This window comes from Neophocaena asiaeorientalis, unplaced genomic scaffold, assembly GCF_003031525.2.
Source record: "Neophocaena asiaeorientalis asiaeorientalis breed wild unplaced genomic scaffold, Neophocaena_asiaeorientalis_V1.1 scaffold91, whole genome shotgun sequence".
Taxonomy (NCBI): Eukaryota; Metazoa; Chordata; class Mammalia; order Artiodactyla; family Phocoenidae; genus Neophocaena; species Neophocaena asiaeorientalis.
In genome coordinates this window covers 7,515,325-7,528,622 of record NW_020173198.1, presented here as the reverse complement: position 1 = coordinate 7,528,622, position 13,298 = coordinate 7,515,325, and the positions used below count along the sequence as shown (strand labels likewise).

The 13,298-nt window shown below is 40.8% G+C and overlaps 1 protein-coding gene across 1 annotated transcript in view; it reads right to left on the bottom strand.

Moving 5' to 3' along the window:
* DNAH3 (dynein axonemal heavy chain 3) overlaps positions 1-13,298 on the bottom strand; it is a 191,099-nt gene that overhangs the window by 27,221 nt on the left and 150,580 nt on the right. Inside the window, exons 50-51 of the mRNA XM_024744485.1 lie at positions 12,617-12,799; positions 8,527-8,725 (exon numbers count right to left, since the gene is read on the bottom strand). Of these exons, the coding sequence (XP_024600253.1) occupies positions 8,527-8,725; positions 12,617-12,799 (382 nt within the window). The remainder of the gene's footprint in view (positions 1-8,526; positions 8,726-12,616; positions 12,800-13,298) is intronic.

Genomic DNA, 13,298 nt, shown 5'->3' with positions numbered 1-13,298 from the left:
CCTGCCGATGCAGGGGACACGGGTTTGTGCCCCGGTCCAGGAAGATCCCACATGCCACAGAGCGGCTGGGCCCGTGAGCCATGGCCGCTGAGCCTGTGCGTCTGGACCCCGTTCTCTGCAACGGGAGAGGCCACAACAGTGAGAGGCCCACGTACCACACACACACACACAAAAGAACCAGTCAGAGCTAAGAATACAATAACTGAAATGAAAAACACAATGGAAGGAATTAACACCAGACTAGATGATACAGAGGAACACATTAGTGATCTGGAAGATAGAATAACAGATATCACCCAATCAGAAGAGCAGAAAGAAAGACAAAAAAGAAGAAAAATAGAAAGCAATGAATGAGATCTCTGGAATAACATTAAATGTGCCAACATTTGAATTATAGGGGTCCCAGAAGGAGAAGAAAGAGAGAGAAAAGGGGCGAAATGTATTGGATGAAATCATGGACGAAAACTTCTTGAACCTGAAGAAGGAAACAGATATCCAGGTCCAGGAATCACAGAGAGTCCCAAACAAGGTGAACCCAAAGAGACCCATGCCAAGACATATAATTAAAATGGCAAAAATTAACGAGAGGATTCTAAAGGCAGTAAGAGAAAAACAGAGTCACATACAAGGGAACCCCCATAAAGCTATCAGCTGATTTTCCTGCTGAAACTTTGCAAGCCAGAAGGCAGTGAAATTATATATTTAAAGTGCTTAAAGGAAAAACCCTACAACCTAGGATGCTCTACCAGCAAGATTATCATTCAGAATTGAAGGAGATAAAGAACTTCTCAGACAAGCAAAACCTAAGAGTTCAGCAATACTAGCCAAACCTAAAAGAAGTGTTAAAATGTCTTCTTTAAGTGGAAAAGAAAAGGCTATAACAAGAAGTAAGAATTTATAGGAAAGGGAAAATCCCACTAGTGAAGGCAAATATATAGAAGAGGCTGTGGATCAACCACTTAAACAAGCTAGAATGAAGATTAAAAGACAAAAATTGTTTAATCAATTATAACTACAATAAACAGTTAAGGGATAAACATGAAGATATAAAGTTTGACATCAAAAACACAAAACATGGGGGACGGGAGTAGAAAAACATAGCTCATTTAGAATGTGTTCAAGCTTAAATGACTATCAATTTAAGACAAGTAGATACAATTATAGGTCAACATATATGACCCCCATGGTAACCACAAATGAAAACTCTACAATAGATACACAAAAAATAGAAAGGAACATAGCATAAGACTAAAGAAAATGATCAAACCACAAGAGACTAAAAGAAGAAAAGAACTGAGAACTACAAAAACAACCAGAAAAGAAGTAACAAAATGGCAATTAAGTACATACCTATCAATAATCACTTTAAATGTCAATGGACTAAATGCTCCAATCAAAAGACACAGAATGGCTGACTGGATAAAAAAACAAGACTGCTGCTTATAAGAGGCTCACTTTAGAGCTAAAGACACACAGACTGAAGGTGAGGGGATGAAAAAGATATTTCACACAAATGAAAATGAAAAGAAAGTAGGGGTAGCAATACTCATATCAGACAAAATAGACTTTGAAACAAAGTCTATAACAAAAGACAAAGAAGAGCATTATATAATGATAAAGGGATCCACAGAAGAAGATATAACATTTGTTAACATATATACACCTAATATAGGAGCACCCAAATATATAAAGCAAATATTAACAGACATAGGGGAGAAATTGACAATAATACAATATTAGTAAGGGACATTAATAACACCCTACTTAACATCATTAGACAGATCACCCAGACAGAAAATCAATAAAGAAACAGTGGTCTTAAATGACACATTAGACCAATTGAACTTAACAGATATCTACAGGAAATTCCATCCAAAAACAACAGAATACACATTCAAGTGCACATGGAATGTTCTCCAGAATAGATCACGTGGTAGGCCACAAAACAAGTCTCCACAAATTTAAGAGGCTAGATATTATATCAAGCATTTTTTTCTGATCACAACAGTATGAAACTAGAAAGCAACTACAGGAAGAAAAATGGTAAAAACACGAACACGTGGAGACTAAGCAACATACTATTAAAAACCAATAGGTCAATGAAGAAATCAAAGAAGAAATCAGAAAACACCTTGAGACAAATGAAAATAAAAACACAGCTTTCCAAAACCTATGGGACAAAGCAAAAGCAACTCTAAGAGGGAAGTTTATAGTGATACAGGCCTACCTAAAGAAACAAGAAAAATCTCAAATAATCAACCTAATCTGCCAACTAAAGGAGTTAGGAAAAGAAGAACAGTCAAAGCCTATAGTCAGCAGAAGGAAGGAAATAATAGAGATTAGAGAAAAATAAATAAAATAGAAAAGACCAATGAAATGAAGAGCTGTTTTTTTTTTTTTTGAAAAGATAAACAAAAATGATAAGCCTTTAGTCAGGCTCATCACAAAAAAAGAGGACAAAAATAAATGAAATAAGAAATAAAAGAGGAGAAATAACAACAGATATCACAGAAATACAAACCATCATAAAATAATATTATAAATAATTATATGCCAAACAGGTTGCCAAACAGGGCAACCTAGAAGAAATGGATAAATTCCTAGAAACATACAATCATTCAAGACTGAATCAGGAATAAATAGACAATCTGAACAGACTAATCACTAGTAGTGAAATCAAATTGGTAGTCAATTAAAAAAATCCCAGCAAACAAAAGTCCAGGACTGGATGGCTTCACAGGGGAATTCTACCAAACATATAAAGAATGGCTAATACCTATCCTTCTCAAACTATTCCAAAAAACTGAAGAGGATGGAACACTCCCAAATTCACTCCATGAGGCCACCATTACCCTGATACCAAAACCACACAAAGACACTACAAAAAAAGAAATTTACAGGCCAATAATTCTGATGAATATAGATGCAAAAAGTCCTCAACAAAATATTAACAAACTGAATTCAACAATATGTAAAAAGGATCACACACCATGATGAAGTGGGATTTATTCCAAGAATGCAAGGATGGTTCAATATCCACAAATCAATCAATGTGATACACCACATTAACCAAAGGAAAGATGAAAGTCACATGATCATCTCAATAGATGCAGAAAAAGATTTGTCAAAATTCAATATTTAATAATGATTAAAAACGCTCATCCAAATTGGTATAGAGGGAACATATCTCAACATAACTAAGGTCATTTATGACAAACCCACAGCTAACATCATACTCAACGGTGAAAAGCTGAAAGCTTTTCCTCTAAAATCAGGAACAAGATAAGGATGCTCATTCTGGCCACTTCTATTTAACATATTATTGGAAGTCCTAGCCACAGCAATCGGACAAGGAAAAGAAATAAAAGGCACCCAGATTGGAAGGGAAGAAGGAAAACTGTCACTATTTCCAGATGACATGGTACTATATATAGAAAACCCTAAAGTCTCCAAGAAAAATAATAATTTTAACTGATAAATTAAATTTAACCAATAAATAACTGATAAATGAATTCAATAATGTTGCAGGATACAAGATTAATATATAGAAAGCTGTTTCATTTTCTATACATTAATAATGAAAGAGAAAGCAAGAAAATAATCTCATTAAAATCATGTCAAAAAGAATAAAATACCTAGGAATAAACTTAACCAAGGAGGTGAAAGACCTGTACTCTGAAAACTATAAAACACTGATGAAGGAAACTGAAAATGACACAAATAAATGGAACGATATCCCAAGTTCTTGGATTGGAAGAATTAATGTTGTTAAAATGTCCATATTATCCAAAGGGATCTATAGATTTAATGCAAAAACCTATCAAAATACCAAAAACAGAACTAGGAAAAAAAAAAAAAAACAGAACTAGAACAAATAATCCTAAAACATACATAGAACCACAAAAGACCCTGAATAGCCAAAGCAATCTTGAGAAAAAAGAACAAAGCTGAAGGTATCACAGTCCTTGACTTCAGACTATATTACAAGGCTACAGTAATCAAGGCTACATTATGGTGTTGATACAAAAAAAAAGATACAAAGATCAATGGAATAGAATAGAGAGTCCAGAAATAAACACACTCACAGTCCATTCATCTACAACATAGGCGACAAGAATATACAATGGGGAAAAGACAACCTCTTCAGTAAGTGCCGCTGAAACTAGACAGCTACATGTAAAGAATGACATTAGAACATTTTCTCACACCATATATAAAAATAAGCTCAAAATGGATTAAAAACTAAATATAAGACTGGAAACCGCAAAAGTCCTAGAAGGAAACATAGGCAGAACACTCTTTGACGTAAATCATAGCAATATTTTTTTTGGATTCATCTCCTAATGCAAAGGAAAGAAAAGCAAAACTAAACAAATGGGACCTTATGAAACTTAAAAGCTTTTGCACAGCAAAGGAAACTATGATAAAACAAAAAGACAACCTACTGAATGGGGGAAAATATTTGCAAATGATATGACGGATAAGGGGTTAATATCCAATATATATAAACAGTTCATACAACTCTATATTAAAAAAACAAACAATCCAACCAAAAAATGGGCAGAAGACTTGAAAAGACATTTTTCCCAAGTAGACATACAGATGGCTAACAGGCACTGAAAAGATGCTCAACATCGCTAATTATTAGAGAAAGCAAATCAAAACCACAGTGAGGTATCACATCACATCTGTCAGAACAGTTATCATCAAACAGACCACAGATAACAAATGTTGGAGAGGATGTGGAGAAAAGGGAACCCTCAAATACACTAGTGGGAATGTAAATTGGTACAGCCACTATGGAAAACAGTATGGAGGTTCCTCAAAAGACTAAAAATTGATCCAGCAATTACACTCCTGGATATATATCTGGAAAAAACAAAAACAGTAATTCAAAAAGACACACACACCCCCAAGGTTCATGGCAGCATTACTTACAAGAGCCAAGATATGGAAACAACCCAAGTGCCCATCAAGAGACGATGGGATTAAGAAGATATGGTATACATATATACAATGGAATATTACTTAGTCATAAAAACGAATGAAATACTGCCACGCAGCAATGTGGATGAATCTGGAGGCTATTATGCTTAGGGAAATAAGTCCAACAGAGAAAGACAAGTACTGTATGTTATCACTGATATGTGGAATCTAAAAAACAAAACAAATTAATGAATATAACAAAACAAACAGACTCACAGATATAGAGAACAAAGTAATGGTTACCAGTGGGGAGAGGAGCAATATAGGGGAAGGGGATTATGAGTACAAACGACTACGAATAAAGTAAATAAGCTACAAGGATATATTGTATAACATAGGGAATACAGTCACTATTTTATTATAACTTTATTTTTTTAGATTGGCAACATTTTATTTTTTTTAACATCTTTATTGGAGTATAGTTGCTTTACAATGTTTTCTCTCCATCTGTTTGTATCAGCTTTAATTTCTTTCATCAGTGTCTTATAGTTTTCTGCATACAGGTCTTTTGTCTCCTTAGGTAGGTTTATTCCTATAATAACTTTATATTTTTTTTAATTTTTAAAAAAAAATTTATATTTATTTATTTTTGGCTGCACTGAGTCTTTGTTGCTACGCGCAGGTTTTCTCTAGTTGTGGCATGGTAGGTTTATTCCTATAATAACTTTATATTTTTTTTAATTTTTAAAAAAAAATTTGTATTTTATTTATTTATTTTTGGCTGCACTGAGTCTTTGTTGCTGCGCGCAGGTTTTCTCTAGCTGTGGCGAGCGGGTGCTACACTTCGTTGTGGTGCATGGTCTCATTGCGGTGGCCTCTTGTTGTGGAGCATGGGCTTCAGGCATGTGGGCTTCGTTAATTGTGGCACACGGGCTCAGCAGTTGTGGCTCGCAGGCTCTAGAGAGCAGGCTCAGTAGTTGTGGCGCACAGGCTTAGTTGCTCCGCGGCATGGGGGATCTTCCCAGACCAGGGCTCAAACCTGTGCACCCTGCATTGGCAGGCAGATTCTTAACCACTGTGCCACCAGGGAAGTCCCCTTATAATATCTTTAAATGGCATATAATCTAAAGTAATTTTGAGTCACTATGCTGTACACTCAAAAACTAACATAATATAATAAATCAAGTATACATTTTAAAACATTTGTATGCTCCTTCTGTGTTTACTACAATCTGGCACAGTGCCTAATTATCAGTTTTCAGTATGTATTGAATGAATGTTGCCCCTTATCCCAGTCACAGGTGAAGAGGGCAACCGGATCCATGGGTATGTGTTTTGAATATTCTTTTTCAAATATGGGAGGTGGGTCGGATGGAGCACATTAGGCCGTCCCTGTGATGAATCAGTCCTTCTAGTGAGTGAGTAAGTGAGTGAGGCTGTCTCCAGACAAAGAGTGAGGGTGGGGGAAGCAGCTTGCAGACTTGCAACAAAACAGAAGGCTGTCCTTGGTCTGCCCAGAAACAAAGCAGGGCCCTATTCACCTTGGCAGCCTTCATGCTGACTAACGAATGAGTGAGCCCAGATCCCGTCCCAGGGCAGTGCTCCTTTTGTTAATGTGTTAGAAAAAAGTCAAACTCTTTGACTCAGGTAATTATAAACCCTTGCCAAGTTCAGGCTCATCAAAAAAAATTGTACTTGACATATCATATTAGGTACAACAGGTCAAATATGTCCTATTCCTAAAGCAAGCTTAGACACCAAAGAAATATTTCCCATGAAAGTTTTTGTTTGCATTCTAGGAAATGATCTGCTTTGTTTAAATTCAAGGTACCCAAAACTAATTTAATTGCTCTTCTGCTCCGTCCCAATGTACTGGCTAAATTCTGTGGGTTACATGAATAGCACCCAAAATTCATTTCAATTTTAAAATAAGAAAGGTGAATGATGCATCCTGTGCCCACCATCAATGATCCAGGAAGAGAACTGATTTTTTGTGACCTGGCCATGCTTTGCGTATCTCAGCAGTTCTCAATCCTGGCTGCACCTTAGAATCACCTGGGAGCTTTAAGAAAAATACTAATGCTCAGGCCACACCCTAGACCAAAGGAATAAGAATCTTTAGGAGTGGGGGCAGGGGCTTTAGCATTCTTTAAACTGCCAGGTGATTCCAGGGTGCAGCCAGATTATACCTCAGTTGCTTCCCTAGAGGAGTCTCCTGTAATGTCTGCTCCCTGCTTGTCAATCCTGATCACCTTTGCATTTCTTCATGTGTTATTTGGCCTGAAACCAGCCAAGGAAGAGGGAATGATAAACAATGGGAAGCAGAAGCCAGAGTCTCCCAAATGAGGGATCAGAAATTTCTAACACATCGGAAGGAATGGAGGAACAGCAGGACTGTTTGAAGGATACGAAGATTCAAAAGATAGGAAATATCACTGGAGATGGTTTATAAAGTCCTTGTTCAATTCTAAGACACTGGTTTTACTGCAAGATCCTGCATCTAATTTGGATTTTAAGAATGAATTTTCACCTATTCATGCTTCTAAGGCTTGATTATATAAGCTTTCCTCTTTCCCTCCTCTATTCCTTTCTCTCCTCTTCTAAGTTTCTGTTTGCTTGTCTTCCTCAGGCCCATCAGTTTCAGTCTTTCCCTCCCTTGCCCCTGTCTCTCTCCCTCTAATCCTTCACCAGCAGCTCTTGTTCCTCCTCACCCTATCCCCAACCCAGACCTCTCCTGTTCTCTCTCTGTGTGTCTTTGTCTCCCTGTCTCTGTCTCTCTTCTTTCTGGTCTCTTTTCTTCCCACTCACTCTCTATTTTCATGTCTCTGTATCTCTGGGGGTCTCTGTCTCCATTTCTCACTTTCAGCTTTTCTGTCTCTCTGCCTGTTTTTGTTTGTTTCTCTCTCCCGCCCATATCTTTCTCTCTCTGTCTCTCTGTATCTGACATGGTAAGAGTCTCTCCCTCCCTCATTCACCTCCCCACCTTTTGTCTTTCTCCCTCCTGATTTCTTTCCCTCCCAACCTCCCTCTCCCTGTTCAGGATCTCTTCGTGTCTATGTGCATGCATATGAAGGCGTCTAGGTGTCTGGGTCTCTCCCCATTTATTTCTCAGTCTCTATCTCTTTCTCTCCATCTCTCTGTCTCTGTCTCTGTCTCATTCTCTTAATTTTTTTTCTTCTGGGTATCTCTTTCTGTGTCTGTCTCTTTTTCTGTTTCTCCTTTATCTTTCTCTCTCTAGCTCTTTCTGTTTCTCTCTCTTCCTCTCACCCACACACTACTCTGTGTGCTTGCTCTCTATCAGTCCTCTTGTCTCTATGACCTTCATTTTTGTAATGATTTGTAGGCAGGGGCCTTGACTGAGCTTGGCTTCACCCAAAGATGGCTGCATTTTCCTTACTGACTGAGAGGAGAGAGGATGGTGAAGAAACACAAGTGAGCGCACACGCATCCTGGTGCCTTTCTTATTTCCCCCAAGACACCACGATACTGCCTGCAGGCCTGGGGCCGGATGAGCGGGGGTGCTGGCAGCCTTCCTGCCAGGGGAGCACAGCCCGTGCAGGCCGCTGGGTCGGGAGGGGTGCGGGGTTGGGGGGTGGTTACCGCTGCCACTGGGGTCCGGCTTCCTCTCTGGCCTCAGCCCCTTCATCACACAGATGCTCTCCATGACCAGCTTGACAGGACCTGGTGGGTTCTGCATCGACTTCACCAGTGAGATGTCTGCTGGGTTCAGGGTGTCCAGTGCAGCGAGTGCAGCCTCCAGAGCCGGCATTGCCTCTGCCAGATCCCCTTGACATTCGTTCTGCAGGCAGTACAGAGACAGAAGGGGTGAGTGCCTCGTGCCCGGCACACCGGGGGTGAAGCAAGCTCTGCTCCTGGGGGAAGCAGCAGAAGTGAGAAGAGGTGCCTCCTGCCCCAGTGTCCTTCTAGGACACTGCTCCCTGCCGTAGGTTTGCATGGCGAGGGTGGCTCTCACAGGCAGCAGGGAAGCATGCATGCATTTGGGAGCTGTGGTTTGGATGCCTTGGACATTTGAGAATTTACCGGTTTTGCGATCTTAAAAAAATCATGCTTTTGGTTTTTAATGAATTCCCAAGAGATATATGCAGTCAGTGACCTCATACCCATTGATCAAGGATGGGTTGAGAAGATGAAGTAAAGAATGAAGCCTAGGGGTGAGTGACAGATGGGAAGGGGATTAGGGCAAGTTTGGGGAAGAATAAGGCATGGGGGGTGAGAGAATGTCAGAGATGGGGTGAGGGTCTGGGATGCACTGTAGCTCAGAGATGGGGTAGGGGTGGAGCTGGGGACAGGGTGGAGTTTAAGGCAAGACTTTAAGGAGGAGGAATGGGGACAGAGATTAGAGCTGGGTAGTGAGTTCTGGGAAAAGCAGACCGTATATGTTTTGCCCATTATTTCTTTGTTTGAAAACAAAGCTAATATAATGGAATATTATTCAGCCATAAAAAGAAATGAAGTAACAATTCATGCAATAACACAGATAAACCTTGAGAACATTATGCTAAGTGAAAGCAGCCAGATAGACACAAAATGCCACCTCCTCTATGATTCCATTCACATGAAATGTGCGTAAAAGGAAAATCCACAGAGGCAGAAGGTAGGTTAGTGGTTGCCAGGGGCTAGGCAGAGGGAGAAATGGCTAGTGACTGCTAATGGGTACAGGTTTCTTTTTGGGTAATGAAAATGTTCTAGAAGTAGATAGTGGTGATTGTTGTACAACTTTGTGAATATACCAAAACCTCTGAATTGCATGATTTAAAAAGGTGAATATTAATGGTATGTGAATTATATCTCAATTTTTTTTAAAAAAGGGAAGATTAACATTATAAGATTTCAGAATTTCATAGATTACAGTTGGCCCTCTGTACCTGTAGATTTGGAACCACGGGTCCAGAGGGCAGACTGCAGGGGCTTGAGCATCTGCGGATTTTGGTATCTGTGGGGTCAGGGGCCGGGGGGGTGGGGAGGGCTGGACCCAATCCCCTGCAAATACAACTGCATTTAGCAGTTCAATTACCAAATGCTCCTCCAACAACAACAATGAAACGAGGACTCGAGAGGTAAAATGAGTTAGCCAAGGTCACAAAGCTGGTTAGTCAACGAGCCAAGCTCCAATCCTGGGCCCCTGGCTCCCCACTCAGTGAATTTTCTGTTAGTCTCCCAGCGCAGGGACTGATCACACAGCCATGACTGAAGTGAAACTTCTAAAGAGAATGTTAAAAGCAGCATGTGTCGAAGTCTATGTCCTGCACGTTTATTGTGATAAGCAAACAAAATAAAGGAGGTTCCACCTTCTTACATACAGGTGTGTGCACATGTGTATATATACACGCGTGTGTATATCATGGATTCTTTATTTTAGGTTTTCTGCTTTTCCTATAAACTTATAGCAAGGTTTTATTTGGCTTCCTTATATTAACCCCCACCCCCAGATGAGCCACGTTAGATGTCCCCAGGATCAAAATGGAACGTCCTACTTTGGATGGTAAGAATGGCTCAGTCCCAGGGGCAATTTAGTTTGCCCCTCCTTCAGCCCTAGGATATGTGCCCGAGTGCAAGACTAGGGGAAGGACCAGAGCTGCCCCCTGCTGCTTCTCATGACCAGCTTCAGAAAGGGTTTGGTGGCAGAGGAGACTACAGGGATTGGCTCAGCTACATCTTTGGATTCTCAGTAGATTTCAACCATCCCAGGTGCCCCTGGTGTCCTATTATTGATAGCTCTGGGTCACTTTCTTATAATGTGCCAGACAACTAGTGGCCCGGTAGCTCTGCTTCTTTCCTAAGGGTAAGGCCTGGATTCTAGCAAGTTTGTTTGTTAAGTGACTCAGAAGGCCTCTAATTGTAACATTGTCTCTAGCAGTGATTCTCAACCCTGACTCTGCATCAGAGTCACTGAGGAGCATTTAGGGCATCCTCATGGTCAGGCTCCACACCCAGAGATTCTGATTCATTCAGTCTGGGTGGGGTCTGGGCATTTGCATTTTTAAAACTCCAAAGCTCTGTTGAGAGATTCCAGTTGATACTCTGGAAACACTGAAAACAAGGCAGGAAGGAACAGACTTCAATGCCCAATAGGGGAATGGCTACTTGATAGGTGAAGCACCTACTTAAAATGGTCATTAAAATGATTATATGACATTTTGGAAAAACATTTGTGATAAGCTGTTAAGGAAATTAAAAAGCATAAAGCAAATCACAATTATGCTATGATTGCAATACCAAAACTATCCACGTGTATAGACAGGAACTAGAGGAAAACTTGGAAAATTGGAAAGGTGTTAAAGTTGAGCTCTTAAAAATTCTTTTGTATGTGTTATGACACCATTTGTTTCTATGATAAAAAAATTTATAATTAAAAATGACTTCTGTGGGGACTTCTCTGGTGATCCAGTTGTTGAGAATCTGCCTTACAATGCAGGGGGTGCAAGTTCAATCCCTGGTCGGGAAGCTAAGATCTCACATGCCGCAGGGTGGGGCAACTAAGTCCGCACGCCGCAGCTACTGAGCTCCCAGCCACAACTAGAGAGAAGCGCGTGAGTCTGGACACTCTGGAGCCCACACGCTGCACAATGAAGATCCCGCGTGTGGGCCACAACTAAGACCTGACACAGGCCCCCCCCAAAAAACACCCCAAAAAATAAAATAAAAATGATCTCTGTGGCTTAGCAGTGCACAGAGCAGCAGGGCCGTTTGAGGCGTGTGAAGCACAGTGCTTGCAGATGAAATGTAATCAACTCTGCAGTACTCCTGACATCATTTATTATCCTTGTTACGGGGGAAAGAAATGATCCATTAGCTTAAAAAGAATCGACCAATGTAAGCAAACCATTTTATTTGGAAGCAAGCTCTTGTTTGAAGAATGGTCAGAAGCAATTTCTAACTGCTAAGTGGAGACACAGGGACAAGCATCTTCAGCCAAGTGCCAAGAGCCTTGGAGTCGGATCCCAGCAACTAGCTGTGCGGCTCTGCAAAGTCCATTTACCACTGAACCTCAGTGTTGCTGACTTCTAGACATTGATGGCTGTCATTAGTAAGCCCAAAGTCATTGTGATAATGGAACCGTATACTTGAAAGTGCTTGGGGAAATATATAACATGAACATTAATCAGATTTTCTTCTAATATCTGAATATAGGTGAAGCCCTTCCCAGGACTGTTCTTCTTTGGTATAAGAATTACCTTCAAATGGGGTCCTCTAGATTCAACAATCTGTCATTTGACAAATATTTACTCCACACCTATGACATACCAGCCACATTTGAGCAAAAACATGATTGAGGTTTAGGAGATAGCCAGAGGGAACAGCCAGTGCAAGGGCCCTGGGATGGGAACATGCCTAGTGTTTGTTTGGGGAATAGCTAGGAGGCTGGTGTGGCCAGAAGAGTCAATGAGGGGAAAGTAATAAGAGATAAGGTTAGATCTTGTTGGGGCTTATGGGACTTGATGCTGAGTGAGATGGAGAGTATTTGTAAAACAATAATGCTTCCTGGAGAGAGCCAGGTGTCATTTACTAGCTATGTGATGCTGGGAAAGCATCCTTTCAAGCCTCACATTTTTCCCCTGCAAGATGGGCATGACCATGCATATTCTGCAAGACTTTGTTAGGCTCTAGTGAGATAACAGATGAACCCTGAAAATGCTGATTCCCTTTCTTCTCTCTCAGCAGTTTATACCTTGATTCCTTGAGCAATGGCGGCAGCAGCATTGGCTTCTTCTTCATCGGCTTGCACCAGAAGTTTCTTGGCATCGGCTTCTCGCGTCTCCCCTTCAATTTTCACCATCATCTTAGCGGTCTCCTCAGAGGTCTGAATGAGTTGGGGTTGGAGGGCAGTCAGTTCTACTTGCATGACGGCCACCTAACAAGGAGAGGAAGGTGGGAGGGGTGCAGGGTCAGCTACGTCAATGCCGAAAATGGCATGGCCGGCAAAAGTTGAAACGATTCTCTAACCTATGACACACGCAGAAAATACGAATGATTTTAATGGTACTGGGTACATATTTGTTGGCTGGAGTTTCTCTCTTTGATCTTTCAATATTTCGTTACCGAGTTCATGCTATGTGTTGTAGTTACCAAGCTCTGTGGTAGGCACTATACATATAACAGTAAACAAAAAATTTTTTTAAAGATACAACACTTAAAAAAAAGATATTCCTTGGGGCTTCCCTGGTGGCGCAGTGGTTGAGAGTCCACCTGCCGATGCAGGGGACACGGGTTCGTGCCCCAGTCCAGGAAGATCCCACATGCCGCGGAGCGGCTGGGACCGTGAGCCATGGCCGCTGAGCCTGCGCGTCCGGAGCCTGTGCTCCGCAACGGGAGAGGCCACAGCAGTGAGAGGCCCGCGTACAGCAAAAAAA